General features: G+C 38.8%; 1 protein-coding gene across 8 annotated transcripts in view; it reads left to right on the forward strand.

Annotated features, from left to right (window-relative positions):
• Nucleotides 1-20,084, forward strand: part of LOC133596884 (plectin-like) — a 227,388-nt gene that overhangs the window by 151,488 nt on the left and 55,816 nt on the right. For 7 of the 8 annotated variants that reach the window (XM_061949798.2, XM_061949815.2, XM_061949761.2 and 4 more), the window contains one exon: nt 17,675-17,736. In XM_061949798.2, coding sequence (XP_061805782.1) covers nt 17,675-17,736 — 62 coding nt within the window. Of the gene's footprint in view, nt 1-16,109; nt 16,246-17,674; nt 17,737-20,084 lie in introns of all 8 variants that reach the window. The other variant, XM_061949807.2, reaches the window with a different exon arrangement.

Below are 20,084 nucleotides of genomic sequence, written 5' to 3' on the forward strand. Positions count from 1 at the left end.
TTCCTATATATATATATATATATATGTATGAAATACTTGACTTGGTGAATTCTAGCTGTAAATATACTCCTCCCCTCTTAGCCACGCCCCCGGCCCACCCCGACCACGCCCCCCCACTCCCCACCCGCCACCTCCGGAAATCGGAGGTCTCAAGGTTGGCAAGTATGCCCACAATAAATTAGTGTATCACAAAGTTGAGTGGCGACAGTAGGTGTGAGGGTTTGTTAGAGCTCATTTAGAATCTTTTAAGTTGTAATTTGAATGTACATTGACGGTAGCTGTCTGTTGGATTTGTTGTATTCATTTAGAAAATTGTGTTTTAAAAAAAATAAAAATAATTTTTTGACACATAGTTGACAGAAATACAATTTCAAAAAATACCGATTAACACCAAATAAATAAATACAAAATCAGTCAGATAAGCCAAATATTGTCATAAAGCCACAGACAACTACACTTCTGAATGGCCCCAACATGGTGCAGCAATACACTAAAGCAAATGAAAACCGCATTAATTATCTACATTTCAATTATGTTTCTATCAGGGTTAAATTGAATGTAAGTGTCTTTTACAAAGTACAAGAAAGCACCCCACACTTCTTGGAATTTTACAGAACAACCATTCATTGTCAGCCCAATTTTCTCCAATGTAAAGATGTAAGGAATATCTCTAATCCTTCGGGTGTGGCAGGTAGTGAATGCTGCCAGTGTTATTGTTTTAATTTTCAAGGCGTATGTATAGTAACGCTCATCTATAGTACTATTGATACTGATGATTATACTTAATAAATTACCAAGTATTTGCTGGTTACTCCACAACATGTACTGGCACACCATGTAAATAATCCAAAGTGCCAACAGCATTTGCACCTTAGTAGGAATAGCAGGTACCCTGCAATACATTTTTTTGGGGGGTCTTTTTTTTACCTGTACGTGGGAAGGCGGGAAGAAAGCCATCTGTTGTAAAGCGGTTTCCTTTTTACCGTAATAGTCCTCACACCAGTTGGAGAGGTGTGTCACCCACTTAGAGGGCGAGCAGAAGAATATACTATCGGAATAAAATAAGCTCACCCGGAGATTGGAGTAGATATTTGTACAGTAAAATGTGTTGCGTAGGTAAGTGAGATCCGACCAATCGTGGGGGGTGGAGTTTGTCTGAGCGCGTTGAAAACATGTGATGATCTACCAGAGTCTCTACAAGGAACAACAAGGAATAGTCCTACAAAATCATGCATATGCATTATGGGTTGTCTTCATTCAGTGTCTCTGGTCATTAAAACACTCTGATCAGATTGAATTTTCAACCCTGTGTGCAACAAGGATTTATATTTGATAAAACAGATATGTTATGTTGTACAGTATGTATATATGTATATTAGGGTTCTACGGTATACCGGTATTAGTATAGTACCGCGATACTAATGAATCATATTCGGTACTATAGCACCTCTGAAAAGTGAGAAATGACACAATATATTACTGCATACGTCAGCTGACTAATTAGGAGTCTTTGTTTGCTTACTTACTACTAAAAGACAATTTGTCTTGTATGTTCACTATTTTATTTAAGGACAACATTGCAATAAGAAACATATGTTTAATGTACCCTAAGATTTTTTGTTAAAATAAAGCCATTAATGCAATTTTTTGTGGTCCCTTTATTTAGAAAAGTATCAAACGGTACCAAAAAATATCAAAACAATTTTAGTACTAATCCAATCCAATCCACTTTATTTATATAGCACATTTAAACAACAAAATGTTTCCAAAGTGCTGCACAACAATATTAAACACAATTAAAAACAATATAAAATAAATATGATTAAAAACAATTTCAAAGGGTAAAACCAATTAAAGCAGTAAATAGAAAGCAAAAAGCAAAATTTTAAAAACACAGAGGACAACAGAGGACCACACAACTCACATAGTGTTAAAAGCCAGAGAATAAAAGTGGGTCTTAAGACGAGACTTAAAACACTCCACTGTGGGAGCAGTTCGAACATGGAGGGGCAGAGTGTTCCAGAGCTTAGGGCCGACCACAGAGAAGGCCCTGTCTCCCCTGGTTTTAAGTCTCGTCTTGGACACCACGAGCTGGAACTGGCTCTCGGACCTCAGAGCGCGCACAGGATTGTAAGTTTGGATGAGGTCCGAGATATACTGAGGTGCCAGTCCATGTAAAGCTTTAAAAACAAACAGCAAGGTTTTAAAATCAATTCTAAAATGAACAGGGAGCCAGTGCAAACTCTCAAGGATTGGGGTTATGTGCTGGCGTCTCCTGGCCCCTGTTAAAAGTCGTGCTGCCGCATTCTGGACTAACTGCAACCGGGAGAGAGCTTTTTGGCTAATGCCAGCATAAAGTGCATTGCAGTAGTCCAGGCGACTTGAAATAAAAGCATGCACGACTTGTTCAAAAAGGTTAAAAGATAAAAACGGTTTTACCTTTGCTAAAAGACGAAGATGATAAAAACACGATTTTAAAATGCCATTGACTTGTTTGTCAAGTTTAAAATCACTGTCTATAGTGACGCCAAGGCTGGTGACTTTGGGACGCACATAATTTTGCAATGGTCCCAAGTCAGTGAGGGCCGGACCAAACACTAAAATTTCCGTTTTTCCCTCATTCATTATTAAAAAATTCTGGGCTAACCAAGCCTTGACGTCGCATAGACAGTTGAGAAGGAGTGTCAGGGGGCCGTGGCCTTTTGAAATAGGCATATAAATTTGGCAGTCGTCTGCATAAAAGTGATAAGACACTCCATGCCTCTTAAAAATCTCTCCAAGAGGGAGGAGATATAGAGCGAACAGGATGGGGCCTAGAATAGATCCCTGGGGGACACCACAGTAAAGCGGAGCAGAAGAACAAGTGGCGTCCCCCAGCCTGACAGAGAAGGACCTTTCTGACAGGTAGGATCTAAACCACTCTAATGCAGTCCCCCTGACACCCACACAGTCTCTCAGGCGATCTAAAAGAATTGTGTGGTCGACTGTGTCAAAGGCAGCTGTAAGATCTAAAAGCACTAAAATGGCAGAGCTGCCAGAATCAGATATTAAAAGCAAATCATTAAAAACCTTTAAAAGTGCAGATTCAGTACTGTGCAAAGCTTTGTATCCAAACTGAAATGGATCTAAAGTGCTATTTTCATCTAAAAAAGGCTGTAGTTGCCCCAAAACACATTTCTCCAAAATTTTTGACACAAAAGGTAATTTAGAAATGGGCCGATAATTTGACAAACTTGTAGGATCAAGACCTGTTTTTTTTATCAAAGGCTCAACAACAGCTCCTTTACAAAAAGAGGGCACACTGCCAGAAATCAAGCTGCTGTTGATGATGTCCCTAACAGATAAGTCAATAGAGTCCCAGACTTCTTTAAAAAAGCGAGGGGGGACTGGGTCTGTGGGACAGGACGAGGGTTTTAGTTTGTCGACTATTCCTGTAAGCTCAGGCATGGACACAGGCTCAAACTGACAAAACACAGCCGAGCACCGAGTGGCCACATTGAAACTAAATGGAGAAGGAGAAAGATGTGCCCGAATAGTAGCAACCTTGTCGTTAAAAAAGGAGAGACATTTTTCACAAGTTTCCCTTGTCATCTCTAGTGAAGTGGCTGGATTCGGATTAAGAACAGAACTAATAGATTTAAAAAGAACACGTGGCTTGTTGATACTATTTGAAATTAAGTCTGACAAATATTTAGTTTTTTCAGCTTTAACCACACTTTGATAGTTCTGACAGCTTTCTTTTAAAATTTGATAAGAGACCTCCAAGTGATCCCTTTTCCACTTACGCTCCGCCCTTCGCCACTCACGCCGAGCTGTGCGTGTGGTTTCATTGAGCCAAGGCTCCTGTTTTGACTTTGGACGTATAGCTCTGAGGGGCGCTATACTGTCCAGAATCTCAGAACATGTGGAAATAAAAGAGCACATTAATTGTTCAGTGTCTGCAGAGTGTGATATATTCTGCATAGACACAGTGAACAAAGGAGAAAAGGCGGCTGCAGTGTCAGTTCTAATAACACGCCCATGACGCACGGCAGGCGGTTTTACATCAGGGTCCAAACTTAAATTGAACATAACAGGACTATGATCGGAAAACACAGCATCACCAACAACGACATTGTCAACATTAAAACCATAAGACAGTACAAGGTCTAAAGTGTGTCCGTGTACATGCGTTGGGCCAGTAACATGCTGAGCCAAATTAAAACCTTCGATCAAGTCCAAAAACTCTCCGGCCATGGGTTTAGAAGAACAACAAACGTGTACATTAAAATCCCCGACGATTAAAATCTTGTCGTAGCGCACCAGACTAAAAGCAATGAAATCCGAAAAGTCCTTGATAAAATCTTTGTTGTACTTTGGTGGTCTGTAGATCACAGCACAAAATACTGGATCAGTCTGTCGCAGCTCGAAACAGCTCAGTTCAAAGGAGGGAAAAGACCACTCCACGATCACCTTGTGATGAACGCTTTCCTTTAAAACAATAGCTAAACCCACGCGCCAGTACCGGTATCAAAATATTGGTATCGGGACAACACTAATGTGTATATATATATATATATATATATATATATATATATATATATATATATATATATATATATATATATATAAAATATAAATATATATAGTGATGTATTATACATACATATATATATTTTATATATATAATGATGTATTATACATATATATATATATATATATATATATATATATATACACACACACTTTTAGTAGCATATCTGACTCAAAATGAGCTCTATATATGTCACTATAATATTGGAGAACAGTGCAATTTCTTACTCAAAATATTGGTATCGGGACAACATATATATATATATATATATATATATATATATACACACACTTTTAGTAGCATATTTGACTCAAAATGAGTGCTATATATGTCACTATAATATTGGAGAACAGTGCAATTTATTACTGCCAGTCAGCCAAAAAAATGTAATGAAAGAAATGTTATATTTAGATATAATAAAATAAATTAAACTGGTGTATTATTGCAAGTAGTGTTTTTTGTGGGGGTGGGGGGTTAAATGTGTCTTTTGTTTTAATTAAGTTTGTATATTATCTTGAGTATTATGCCTAATTATTTTAACAACTGTTCATGAAAGTATTTAAATACTTAAAATACTTCATTATTTATGCTTTACTTTTATTTTAAATACATATTTATACATATTTAAAATTTGAAATGCAACATGTGTCATACATGACTGCTTAGAAGTGTGATTTTCTTTAACATTTTCCCTCCAGCCGGTCCACAATAATGTTAAAATTACAGTAGATGCAATCAGAGTTAACTGCCGTGGAAAGTGTAAATCACAACCAGCACATCGTCTAGAGTTGGAAAAAAAAAATGTTATTAAAACGATGTCAAACATCTAACAATTTGTTTTGGTAGTTTGTAATGATAAATGATTCAACACAATGCCTCTTATCTTTTGCTGTAAATGAGTAACCATGGTAGATAAGAACAATTTAACAAATATGCAGCATTATCTTTACTGCCATGACTTACAAATTAAAAAAAAACTGTAAATGTGAAGAATGTTTTTAGGCCATGAAGAGCCGTGCCAGTATGTGGACACATTATTTATTACTGGTTGCAGACTTGCACAACACTTTACTCCCTGACACCAACACTCACCATCTACTGGAGAAGGTGGATAGTTGTGTGTTTGTTTGTTTGTAATGTCCCCATCTAGCGGCCAAACGGTTGCACTGTTTCTCTAACTGCTCTTGTAAGAGGGATTGTTATAGGAGGACATGGCCTTTTTTTTTCCATGCAGTCACAACTCTAATGTTGAATGGTGCTCTAAGCTCAAGCCTGTTATAAAAAAGCATCCGTCACGTGGCCCTATTTCCTAAAATTGATTCGGATACACATATGTTTTATTTCAATCAATCAATCAATCTTTATTTATATAGCCCTAAATCACAAGTGTCTCAAAGGGCTGCACAAGCCACAACGACATCCTCGGTACAAAGCCCACATACGGGCAAGGAAAAACTCACCCCAGTGGGACGTCGATGTGAATGACTATGAGAAACCTTGGAGAGGACCGCATATGTGGGTAACCCCCCCCCCTCTAGGGGGGGGGGGGGTTATTTATTATTTATTTATTATTATTTATTTATTATTTATTTATTATTTATTTTTTTAATATATTTACAAGGGATGAATTTGCTAGCTCTCAATACTTTGACCATCAAAGGGAAAATAGAGCTCAACCTTAAAATTGATATTTAGGAAGCTTGTCTTTAATTGAGGAGACACACGTCTTACTGTTTCTTTTGTTGTGTACGTTATTTAAGTTGCGTACATATACATACATACGTACCAGTTAGGAAGGAACTGACATGTTATTACTTCAGAATTTTGGAGGAGATACAGTATGTTGGCGTTCTCACCTGCAGAGGGAGACACATGATTCTGTTTTGAAGCCAGGCCAAGTGCGCCGCCTTTAGTTCCCCTTGCACTACTCGGTTGCATATTATCCATCCTGCAAGCTGTATAGATCAACTTTAACGACTGATACATTGGCCAGTCCGACAGTTTGTGGCTTTCCAGACGCTTGAGAAGCTCTGTGCTGATCTATTTTTAAAACTCAGCTGCTATGGCTAATCTGGAGACTTGGGTTTGCAGATTCATCGGTAGATCTAATGTGGACATGCAGGCAGGTTGGGGAGTAACGGCATGATAACAGGACACTCTGACACAGTACAGAAATAACAAGCATTCCATCTGATTTAAATTGGCATTTCAGTTTTGTTTTAGTTGCCAGAAATATTGTTGTTGTGTGCATTTTTGCAGCTTATTTGGATGCTGCGCATGCATCCTTTTAATGCAGCGGTGTCAAACGGACCAGGCCCCCCCGAACAGGTTTTATCACGGGCCGTGGGATGAGTTTGCAAAGTATAAAAATGAGCCGAAATTGTTGATGCTCAAGACGAGACTTAAAACCAGGGGAGACTTAAAACCAGGAGAGACAGGGCCTTCTCTGTGGTCGGCCCTAAGCTCTGGAACACTCTGCCCCTCCATGTTCCAACTGCTCCCACAGTGGAGTGTTTTAAGTCTCGTCTTAACACCCACTTTTATTCTCTGGCTTTTAACACTATGTGAGTTGTGTGGTCCTGTGTTTTTAAATATGTATTTGTATTTATTGTTTTAATTGATTTTACCTTTTAAAATCGTTTTTAATCATATTTATTTTTATATTGGTTTTATATTTATTTATTTTGTTTTCATTCAGTCATTGGTGGAGCTAAGGATAGTATTTGAATCTTGTTTTTAATATTTTTGTGCAGAATTTTGGAAACATTTTTGTTGTTTAAATGTTGCTATATAAGTAAAGTGGATTGGATTGGATTGATTGAAAGAAACTGCTGTTCTAAATGTGTCCACTAGATGTCGCAATAGCAATTCTTTGTATCTTTGTAGATGATGCTACATATGTAAAAAAAAAAACAAAAAAAAACTTAACCACATGATGTTAGTGCACTAGTTGAGGAAAATGAGCAAACTACCTAAATAAAATCCTGTAATTTGATTTTTATATTATTTTTTTATCTTGATGGATTGAAAATTAACACCAATGATTTGACTGATGAACATTATCACATAATTTATTCCGAAAGTATAAATAACCACAAATAAAGATAGGATACTATTAACCGCAACATGTAAGTGTAAAAAAACCAACAACAATATTATCCATCCATCCATTTTCTACCGTTTATCCCTTTTGGGGTCGCGGGGGCTGCTGGAGCCTATCTCAGCTGCATTTGGGCGGAAGGCGGGGTACATTATGATTTGTACATTTTCAGAATGTTGCTGGCACAGCCACTCTACCAACCAAGCTATACCGCCCCCCCATCTAAAATCATGTTGAATCGAAATTAACTCTGAATCAAACCATCACCCCTTTGGAATCAAATTGATTTATGAGTTTTTGTAAGATTCCCATCCCTAAATGTATCATCAAATGGATCACAAATTGGGGCAGCATGGTGGCACAGGGTTTAGTGTGTGTGCCTCACACTACGTAGGTATTTGTATGTATCTGTGTTGGCCCTGTGATGAGGCGGCGACTTGTCCAGGTTTTACACCGCCTTCCACCCGAATGCAGCTGGGATAGGCTCCAGCCACCCCTGCAACCCGAAGAGGGACAAGCGGTAGAAAATGAATGGATTGAAACTCCCATTTGTTTGTTTTAATAACTTTTTTTCACAGCCATAATTTGAACATAATAACATAGTAAATAAATGAACAGATATAGTTAGGAGGCTTATCCAAATCTGGAAATGTGCGGACCCATCCATCCATCCATTTTCTACCGCTTATTGCCTTTTGGGGTCGCGGGGGGCGCTGGAGCCTATCTCAGCTACAATCGGGCGGAAGGCGGGGTACACCCTGGACAAGTCGCCACCTCATCGCAGGGCCAACACTGATAGACAGACAACATTCACACTCACATTCACACACTAGGGCCAATTTAGTGTTGCCAATCAACCTATCCCCAGGTGCATGTCTTTGGAGGTGGGAGGAAGCCGGAGTACCCGGAGGGAACCCACGCAGTCACGGGGAGAACATGCAAACTCCACACAGAAAGATCCGGAGCCTGGGATTGAACCCCAGACTACTCAGCAACTTCGTATTGTGAGGCAGACGCACTAACCCCTCTTCCACCGTGCTGCCCATGTGCGGACCCAAACATGTATTTTCTTATTTATTGACTTATCGGTGGAACCGTTAACCTCTCAGAACCATAATGTCCAGACCTCTCCATTGGCCAGGAAGTAGTCCACTAACAAACACATGAAAAAGTAATGTTCCCCACTTTTGTTAATGGTATGTCGATATGGCTATTAACCTATCAAAAAGCCATTGGTACACAAGTACCCGATAGAGTTGTAAATATCCTTCTACTGGTTTAATAGTTGTCTACAATATTGCCAACATAAAAAGTTGTTCTCACAATGTGTGTACAAAATGTATTTTCAATGAAATCAACAACTTGAAAGATGAAATCATCCACAGAATCACCACCCAGTTTTTTTTTTTTAGTTTTTTTTTTTTCAATCTCTTTACCCTCAGGAGGTGACTCATCTGGCCTGGCTTTATTCCCAGAAAAACTGCTGGAATTTGATACGATGTGTGATTGAGGTGGTATCTCCCTCACACTGCCCCCATGTCTCCTCATACTCCTCCTCTTCTTAGAAAGATGATAATCCCTTGGGTGTGTTCAGGTCACTCCTACTTTTATCAACATTCCTTTCCTATGGGGTGTGCTGGGACAGATATTGCCGTAATACTTGCACCTTCATCTCAATGGACCTGTGAAGACATGCACTTATTGGAAAAAATATGAGCCCGGCTGTAAATGTAAGCTAATAAATTGGAGTGTTTTCATTAGTCACAATTAATCTGTTGTTAAGCTCTTCTAGCTCTCAAACTCTCCTATGAGCTCAGTATCTCTGCTGTTGTAAAAACCTTAATTCAAATTAAAGTTAAAGTACCACTGATAGTCACACACACTAGGTGTGGTGAAATTACCCTCTGCATTTGACACATCCCCTTGTTCCACCCCCTGGGAGGTGAGGGGAGCAGTGAGCAGCAGCGGTGGCCGTGCTCGAGAATCATTTTGGTGATTTAACCCCCAATTCCTACCCTTGATGCTGAGTGCCAAGCAGGGAGGTAATGGGTCTGATATGACTGTCGTATTCTTCGGTACACTAATTTGTTGAGGAATCACAGCCCCTACTTAAATACTGTTTTTTTTTATGCCACGGGCGGGGTTTAATTGTTAAAGTGGTGTCGTTTTTAGTCATGTCCAATTAATACATCTATTTACAGTACATACAGTAGATAGATGGATAGATATATTATTGATCCTGAAGGTAATTCAAGCTGCTATAACCATAAATTGGATCTTGACATTGGTGTATAGCGACAGGTTGATTTTCTGTGACTTTTGAGACGTCCTCTGCAGACTAAGATTGTGTACTGTGAACCTTTGTCGCACAAAAAGAGCGGATCAACACACACATGCAGTAGTGGTCAAAAGTTTACATACACTTGTAAAGAACATAATGTCATGGCTGTCTAGAGTTTCCAATAATTTCTACAACTCTTATTTTTTTGTGATAGAGTGATTGGAGCACATTCTTGTTGGTCACAAAAAACATTCATGAAGTTTGGTTCTTTTATGAATTTATTATGGGTCTACTGAAAATGTGACCAAATCTGCTGGGTCAAAAGTGTACATACAGCAATGTTATTATTTGGTTACATGTCCCTTGGCAAGTTTCACTGCAATAAGGCACTTTTGGTAGGCATCCACAAGCTTCTGGTTGAATTGTTGACCACTCCTCTTGACAAAATTGGTGCAGTTCAGCTAAATTTGTTGTTTTTCTGACATGGACTTGTTTATTCAGCATTGTCCACATGACTTTGGGAAGGCCATTCTAAAACCTTAATTCTAGCCTGATTTAGCCATTCCTTAAACCCCATTTGACGTGAGTTTGGGGTCATTGTCCTGTTGGAATACCCAACTGCGCCCAAGACCCAACCTCCGGGCTGATGATTTTAGGTTGTCCTGAAGAATTTGGAGGTAATCCTCCTTTTTCATTGTCCCATTTACTCTCTGTAAAGCACCAGTTCCACTGGCAGCAAAACAGACCCAGAGCATAATACTACCACCACCATGCTTGACGGTAGGAATGGTGTTCCTGGGATTAAAGTCCTCACCTTTTCTCCTCCAAACATATTGCTGGGTATTGTGGCTAAACAGCTCATTTTTTGTTTTATCTGACCACAGAACTTTCCTCCAGAAGGTCTTATCTTTGTCCATGTGATGTCTTGACACAACAGTCACGCCACACAAAGCAGTATTACTTGATTTAATTGAGTTCTTCACCTAGTAACATTTGGGACAAACCAGGATAAATCTGTATGAACCAGCATTACGAAAGCCGTGTATTCAGGTAAGGAAGAAAAAACTATGCTGTCCTCGTAATTACCCCGAGTTCCCATTGCTTGTATAAGACCAAAGTGTTCCATCTGGTTTTAATGAAGCGGGATGAGGGAGTAGAGTAATAAGCATTTGGAGTCCTTAATGATATGTCTACTTTGTAGAGGAAAGATCTCGTGACCAAGATGTTCCACAGTGGCTTTATCTATGTCGGTTCTTATTTTGGTCGCCTGCAAGTGTTTCCCATGAGGTTGAGAAACCCAAACCCAAGGTTTATACTGTATGCTCTACTGATAGAGCAATGATAGTATAGTGGTACGCATGCAAAAAGCACAGGTTGTGTTCCCAGTCAATGTCTCACCAGCCAGCCACAGGAGGTGTCCTGTGTTGGTCTCAAGCCAAGATAAATGGGAGGGTTTTGTCAGGAATAGCATCCAGTGTAAAATCTGAGCCATGCAACATGAGTCCCCTTGACAGCAGAAAACGAAAGACAAGAAGTTCCACTGGCATAACAATAACAAGGTATTCTCATAAGCATTTTACGCAATACTCAATGCAAATCTAGGCCCTGTTTTAACATCCAACTGCATGAGCAAGGGTGTGGGCCACAAGCATGGTAAACACTATATTTTTTGCCATATTTTTCAAGTGGTTAGGGTGAGGTGGTTTTTCAACCAACCATTATATACAACTAATTTTAGAAAACAGCTTTTTCAAATTTTGCATCTCGGATAAAATTCAATATCCAAATGAGAAGGAGAGTCCTTTGTTTGGGGTCTATTTCTTTGTCAGAGTTACAGATTTTTTCGGGGAAAAAAGCATTTAGGAAAAACATTGTAGTGTTGTGCAAAACACAAACGTCCACTGCAGAGGATTGTGGTCCCCAGGAGATTACTGTGCACAATAATGTGTGGGCCTGATGCATTGTGTTGTTGGCTCGGCGATTATGGCAATAATCTAAATCAGTGGTTTTCAAATGGGGGTACGCGTACCCCTGGGGGTACTTGAAGGTATGCCAAGGGGTACGTGAGATTTTAAAAAAAGATTCTAAAAATAGCAACAATTCAAAAATCCTTTATAAATATATTTATTGAATGATACTTCAACAAAATATGAATGTAAGTTCATAAACTCAGTGAAGCACAAGCTCAGGTTTCTCACTAAAATGTCTGTCAAAAAGAACTGTGAAAAGAAATGCAACAATGCAATATTCAGTGTTGACAGCTAGTTTTTTTTGTGGACATGTTCCCTAAATATTGATGTTAAAGATTTCTTTTTTTGTGAAGAAATGTTTAGAATTAAGTTCATGAATCCAGATGGATCTCTATTACAATCCCCTAAGAGGGCACTTTAAGTTGATGATTACTTCTATGTGTAGAAATCTTTATTTATAATTGAATTACTTGTTTATTTTTCAACAAGTTTTTAGTTATTTTTATATCTTTTTTTCCAAATAGTTCAAGAAAGACCACTACAAATGAGCAATATTTTGCACTGTTATACAATTTAATAAATCAGAAACTGAACTGATGACATAGTGCTGTATTTTACTTCTTTATATCTTTTTTTCAACCAAAAATGCTTTGCTCTGATTAGGGGGTACTTGAATTAAAAAAATGTTCACAGGGGGTACATCACAAAAAGGTTGAGAACCACTGATCTAAATCATGATTATAAACCTTCCACCTCAATTATAGTTAATGCACCACTTTTTCACTCTCGACTACCACTTTACTTTTTGGTCGACGTCAACCTTACAATAGCCAAAGTGTCTCCAAACAATTGACACAGAATTTATTTGAAAACAAGCTGCTGGTGTTAGTACACGATCGGCACCCTAAGACATAATTACGTCACTTCCTTTCTATCAATTTTTATGAAGGAGCTTATGCAAGGCCACATGATGTGATATTTTAATATTTGATTAATATTTTGTATAAAAAGAATAGCTTACATATTATCGCCACATATTAAAATGTAATCACTTTCACGTCATTGCACTGAATGATGCACGGGGTGCCATTGACTCCCTTTGAGTTATTTATTTTTTTAAAGGGGCACTTCACTTAAATCTACAGTCGTGGTCAAAAGTTTACATACACTTGTAAAGAACATAACGTCATGGCTGTCTTGAGTTTCCAATTATTTCTACAACTCTTATTTTTTTGTGATAGAGTGATTGGAGCACATACTTGTTTGTCACAAAAAATATTCATGAAGTTTGGTTATTTTGTTTTATTTATTATGGGTCTACTGAAAATGTGACCAATTTTGCTGGGTCAAAAGTATACATGCAGCAATGTTAATATTTGGTTACATGTCCCTTGGCAAGTTTCACTGCAATAAGGCGCTTTTGGTAGTCATCCACAAGCTTCTGCAAGTTTCCGGTTGAATTTTTGACCACTCCTCTTGACAAAATTGGTGCAGTTTAGCTAAATTTGTTGGTTTTCTGACATGGACTTGTTTCTTCAGCATTGTCCACATGTTCTCAACGGGGTTTAAGTCGGGACTTTGGGAAGGCCATTCTAAAACCTTAATTCTAGCCTGATTTAGCCATTCCTTTACCACTTTTGATGTGTGTTTGGGGTCATTGTTCTGTTGGAACACCCAACTGCGCCCAAGACCTAACCTCCAGGCTGATGATTTTAGGTTGTTCTGAAGAATTTGGAGGTTATCCTCCTTTTTCATTGTCCCATTTACTCTCTGTAAAAGTTCCATTGGCAGCAAAACAGGCCCAGAGCATAATACTACCACCACCATGCTTCCTGGGATTAAAGGCCTCACCTTTTCTCCTCCAAACATATTGCTGGGTATTGTGGCCAAACAGCTCAATTTGTGTTTCATCAGACCACAGAACTTTTCTCCAGAAGGTCATATCTTTGTCCATGAGATCAGCAGTAAACTTTAGACGAACCTTAAGATTAATCAATTTAAGTGGACCCCGACTTAAACAAGTTGAAAAACTTATTCGGGTGTTACCATTTAGTGGTCAATTGTACGGAATATGTACTTCACTGTGCAACCTACTAATAAAAGTCTCAATCAATCAATCAATCAATCAATCAACCAATCAATGTCGGTTCTGGAGCAAGGGCTTCCTTCTTGCATGGTAGCCTCTCAGTCCATGGCGATGCAAAACACGCTTGACTGTGAACCTGTGTTCCAGCAGCTTCCATTTCATTGCAGTATTATGACTTGATGTATTTGATGTTAATAAAGTGTTAAATACGTACATCAATTTATTTGTCTTTTAAGGCTGCTGAGCAGATCGTTTGGGTTTCTGTACGGCTCTGTATGGTTTCAAAATAAATACTGTAGTCTTAAATAAAGTTTTTGTTTTGGTTGTTGTGCATGTGAGGGTTTATATGCCATTGTCATTTAAATAAAGGTAACAAAACAAAAACCATGGTCACAGTGACGCCGTGCACAAACATAACTGCCGTAAAACACGTTGACAGGAAGTGGTGTAGTCTTTACGAATGCATGGACTGATCGTGTAGTGACATTACAGTTTGAGTTTTCCTGCATGACACTTCTGTTTAGCGTTGTTACTCCTTCTTCTTCTGCTGGTTTTCTGGAAACCCTTGTTCTTTGCGACACTGTCATGTAACACAACCAGTAGTGTATTTTAAGAGCATGGCGTATTAGTGAAGAAATAAATTACAAAAGGGGAGAAACCGAAATAACGGCCACAACAGTTTTACATGGTTTAGAATCTCAAAATGCCAGAGTGGAGAATTTTTCGATGAATCGCCTAGCCCTAAATTCTGTCCACAATCATGACAACCTGCCATCAGTATACACAATGTCAGACTTCAACGTAAGAATTCCTTTCACAGTAAATCATTATTACATTCTTTTTGTATGATTTGAATTGTCAACCCATATGGCACTCCTTAATTCCTTAGCTTGCCTCGACACTCAATGGAACTAGAAAAGGCGTGTCTCTAGCTGTAAAAAAGGTGGCTCGAAATGAGCAAACACCCACACACCCATACAAATTTGCTAATACTGACACATGCAGCGCCTTCATGTTCATGCAAGTAGTTTTTGGGTTTTTTTTGCATCAGGCAACAAGCGGAAACACCCTGCTCTTCAATTCTTCTGTGAGACAACCATATACTGTGTTCATAAAACAACAACAAAAAAATAATTGTCTGTGTACCTTTATGGTAGAAAATAATTACTGTATATATTATTTTTTTGTATTTGTTTTCTTTCAACATCTCTAAGGCAACGTACTCTGGGTTACAGGACGTAGTAAATGTGTTTATATGAACTATCACAACACCGATAATGTTAAATTAGCCTTAACAACGTTGCTGATTGCTCTTAGGAGAAGCTGTCAACCACAACGATTCAACTGTCATCTTTGAAAACGGAAGATTAATTTAATTACAGTAAGTCAGGACGCTCTTTAGCAACACCACATTTAATAACAATTCGTGCATTTCCAATGCAAAACCGCAAAAATGTATGGAGTTCCAAGTAAACAACACATGTAATGTGTCCATCCACTATGTCACTACTTCGTCACTCATTTGTCTGTTGGCCCCAAACGCCGAATGCCTGAGAAATGCTATGAAAAAAGTAATGATTAACCCTGTTAGTGTCTGTGTAACTTTGTCATTGTATTAGTGGAAATGCACACTTAATCTGACATACAAAGAACAGTTTAGTCATTTTGCTGTCTGACTCCACAAGTGGAAGTGTGTGTAATATAGCAATAACCAGACCATTAAGTGATTGTTGCCGCTGATTACCACACCCCCCCCGCCTCTCTCTGGCTTGTGAAACAGAAAAGGGGTGTGTGCAGGGCCCTACCCACGATGTCCTCCACTAAGTACACACTCGGCACAACACTCAGGAAGACAGGCCTGAACTCCGTAGCCCACAGGCACCATTCACTATGCAAGGAACTGAGTGAGCAGGAGAACAGGGGAAGGGGGGAAAAACAAACACAAGAAGGGTAAAGACGGGTAGAACAGAACCTAGTGAGGGAGTAAGGAGGTTCAAAGGCAAGAAGGGGAGAGAAATTGGTAGATTTTTCCAAATAGTGAGTGCACAAAGACTGCTTGGACAAGCATCTATCAGGGAACAATTCTATTTTACAATTAGGACTACCCTGGCCAAACAATGGCCCATCCACATCAGAAGTACAGAAACTATTCCAATGACAGCATGGGCAGAGAGAGGATGCCCTCGGATGACATCTATTACCAGGGGATGTTGAAAGCTATGGACACAAGGAAAGGTACCAGTATGCTGGCATTCAGTTGAAAGCTATTTTGGAATACATTACTACAAATTGGCACAGTTGTCATCATGCATTTTAAACTTGGCATTGCTATTTTGACTGAGCTTCTGAAGGGAATTTCCCTTTTCTTGTTTTGTATTGGTCAGTCATACTCTAATATGCTTTCTCGGACATGCTTAACAAATGAGCTGTATACATGTAGATAAGGACTTTGTGATGTATAAATGTTTCAGTTATATACATAGAAACAGGATGTTCAGTAGACAAATGCATGCTTCCTGTCATGCAGTGGTTGAATAGATCGTATTCATAATATGGCTTTTCCTCTTCTCTCAAACATCGTACTAACTTTATTGGCTATTGCACAGACTGCATTGTCTCCATGTAACTAACTCTTCTGTAGTTTTAAGGAAACATGCTTGTAATCGGTGTCACCAGTCTTGTTGATTGGTTATGAGTTGGTTACTCTTAATAGACTTGTTCTAGTGTTCACTTCCTATTGATGACAGCTGCTGTCATTTGTGCTGTACAAAGTAAGCTTTCAAAGCATAATGATGCTTATTTTTGTCCTCAACATACAATTTTTATGAAAGTATTTAAAAAAAGCATGTGTTGCCTCAGGGCATCTACAGTACTGTACATGTTAGGATTGAATCACTCTCCTTGGCTCGCCTGCTGGGTGCGTCACTATGCTGAACATATATTACTCTCTTTAAACTGATAAGAGAAAGACTTAGCATTGATGTCCATAGGTCAATCACTGCAGTGTTAAAGAGATTAGTTTCTGCGTGAGACAATAAGTGTTACACCCGTAGGAAGTGTCCAAGAGTGAAGACATTCCTCAATCGATCCCGTCTGTGAGGCTTAGCCAACAAATCTCCGCTTTTTTATTCATGTAAAAAGGTCAAAGGATAAATGTCGGTGTGATGCCCCTTATGGTTGTTGCCTGATCTTGAAAGGACACAGAACAATAAATTGGTCCATGCAGGGTTAGTTGCTTTAATGGGTGTGTTCCCTCTCTGCATCTTGCCTTGTCTTGTTGGATAATTGCTCTCCAGGTACTGTATGTCATGTCTGGTCATAGACAGTGTGTTGACACTTGAATCAACAGAGACATCTCCATGCAAAGGTAGCCTCTTCAATACAATAAGGGCCAATCTGCTGCCAATGTTTGTACTACGATGCAGTCATAATATTTTCCACCCACTGACAAAATGTGCACACATAGTAACTCAGGAACTCAACCAGTTTGTTAACCTTATTCATGTAAACACATTTTAAATCTTATTTCATATATGAAATGTATTCCACTGTGAGGTCTCAGGTAACCCCCATGTAAAAATGTATTTACAGATAACGATGTTTACCTTTACATACAGCACTGGCCGTGGCACATTCTGATCATTGTGGTTTATGTATTTTTCAGATGAACGAGATCGAGTACAGAAAAAGACCTTCACAAAATGGGTGAACAAGCACCTGATTAAGGTAATTTCTGACTCTTGTATCCACTTTTACAGTGTCGTAATGTAAATTTGTGAAATTAACGATCGCCCCCTTAGGCATGAATTATATGACGTGCAATTACTTCAGATGGTTGGCTGTGGTTTGACTTGTGTTGACAACAATTTGGTGATCACATTTGTCTGTCTATAGAAAACATAAGCATATAAGGATAAACAATTTTTTTTTTGTAACTTAGTGCTTTAATTAAGTAATGTTGCACCGATTCAGCTATAGCAGCATCTTTTCTAATTAACTTCTGGGCTTCAATGTTAAGAAGCATATAGTTACAACCACTATCTCTTCAAAGTATACTGACCATACCATTTTTGACAGTCATAATAAATTTAGTATGATTAATCTTTCAGATGACAAGTATTCACAAATATATGCAATTTTGGTGTATTTTAGTATCTTGTGTGTTTCCTTAATGCCAAACAATTATAATCCAGAACGGAATATAACCCTCATATGCAAGTTTTCGCCCGGCATACAAACTCAGCCCACACACTGTTTGCACACATAAGCGGGTCTCCCACTTTGTCACGAGCATTGCGCCATTATAGAGTGGCTTAGCAGAAGCCCATTCAGTCATCAGCAGAAAAACTGTGTAAACCATTCATCCACTGTCACCTTCCCACTCCTTTTATTCTCAAACCAGGAGCCCAAAAGCTCTCTGATGCATGACACATTCATGGAGGTAAACAGTCCTTGAGTGCTCACTGCCAGTTTCTCATTAAGAAAATATTTTTTCTACAAATCCTCAGAGCATTAAAACATCCCTCCCTGTCCAAAATGTTTAAATAGTACCACTTGAAGTAACATATTTGCAGCTTCATTGTTATTTGTAAGGTATATTCACTCCACAGTCAACGCGCAATTTATCTTCTTTAGAAATGCAACGGGGCGTGCAGAAAAAGCACCGGCTAGCGGTTTCCTTTCCGTGAAAGTGCAACTCTACCATATTGTGCCACCACACGTTCTTGTTTCTCTCATGTGTTCACTGCAAACTATGGAGGGTGACTCATAGACATCTGGATTAGTTTAGTTTCCTTTGAGTAGTCAAATTACGGCGTCGACCCACAGCTCATGGTTGTTAGGGGCAGTCGTAGCACAGTAGCACATGTGCAGACTGCCCAGGTTTTGGGCGGTTATCTGCATTCCAGCGCAAACAGAAAGAGACACACTGAAGCCTGCAGATGCTCATGAGTTATTCAAGTACGAAGATCATTGATGTGGTCGTAAATAATTCCAGCGGGATTTTAACTCATGCATAAGACTTGTTCAGACAGCAATGTGAGCTATGCCAGATTGGAGTGAAGATAATGTTGCAAATACTATTTGAACTAAATCTCTATGAGTAATTGAACATAGTATTGATAACTGCATTTACTTTGCATCAATGACTGACATGAATAGCTGCAAAATTAATATTAATATAAAGTAATATAAACTTTGGCAGCTCTGTTCCCATGAAAACCTCAACCATCATAATATGGTCTCGAGACATTTATACCATTGTGTTATGTGTTTCTATTGTTATTACTGGTACATACACATATCAACAAAATTGTAATAAGATGAAATGGATTAAAAAAAAACAACTCACATTTGGGTGGGAATGTGTTAACTGTGTGGAATGCTGCACGAAGGTTAAACTGACAACGTGATTTATAGCGATAGTTTAACGGCGGGCTTGACCGCAACAAACTATATGTTTTGGGTGTGGTAAGGACGAGTTATAAACACTATCAAAGCACAAGATCCTTTGCGCAGTAAATCTTTTTGGGTTGCATAACACATAATATCACATAGTAAAATCACAATGTATGTCATTATTTTAACAACTACGGTATACATTACATTATGTAATATTGACGTGATGTCAAGGCATGTTAAGTATTTTGCTTCTTTGACAAAAGAAAACAATACAGTTGAGGGCCTGTCCATCTTCTCAAGTGAGGGGCTTTCACATCAAGAGCAAGTTATTTGGGGTTTTAGGGCAATTTGTCTTGCAGATCATGTTGAGCCCTGCACTCCCTAAGGCAGTGTTTTTCAACCACTGTGCCGCGGCACACTAGTGTGCCGTGAGATACAGTCTGGTGTGCCGTGGTAGATTATCTAATTTCACCTATTTGGGTTAAAAATATTTTTTGCAAACCAGCAATTATAGTCTGCAAATGATGTTGTTGTTGAGTGTCGGTGCTGTCTAGAGCTCGACAGAGTTACCGTGTAATACTCTTCCATATCAGTAGGTGGTAGCCGGTAGCTAATTGCTTTGTAGATGTCGGGAACAGCGGGAGGCAGCGTGCAGGTAAAAAGGTATCTAATGC

The sequence above is a fragment of the Nerophis lumbriciformis genome, linkage group LG04, assembly GCF_033978685.3.
Source record: "Nerophis lumbriciformis linkage group LG04, RoL_Nlum_v2.1, whole genome shotgun sequence".
Lineage (NCBI taxonomy): Eukaryota > Metazoa > Chordata > Actinopteri > Syngnathiformes > Syngnathidae > Nerophis > Nerophis lumbriciformis.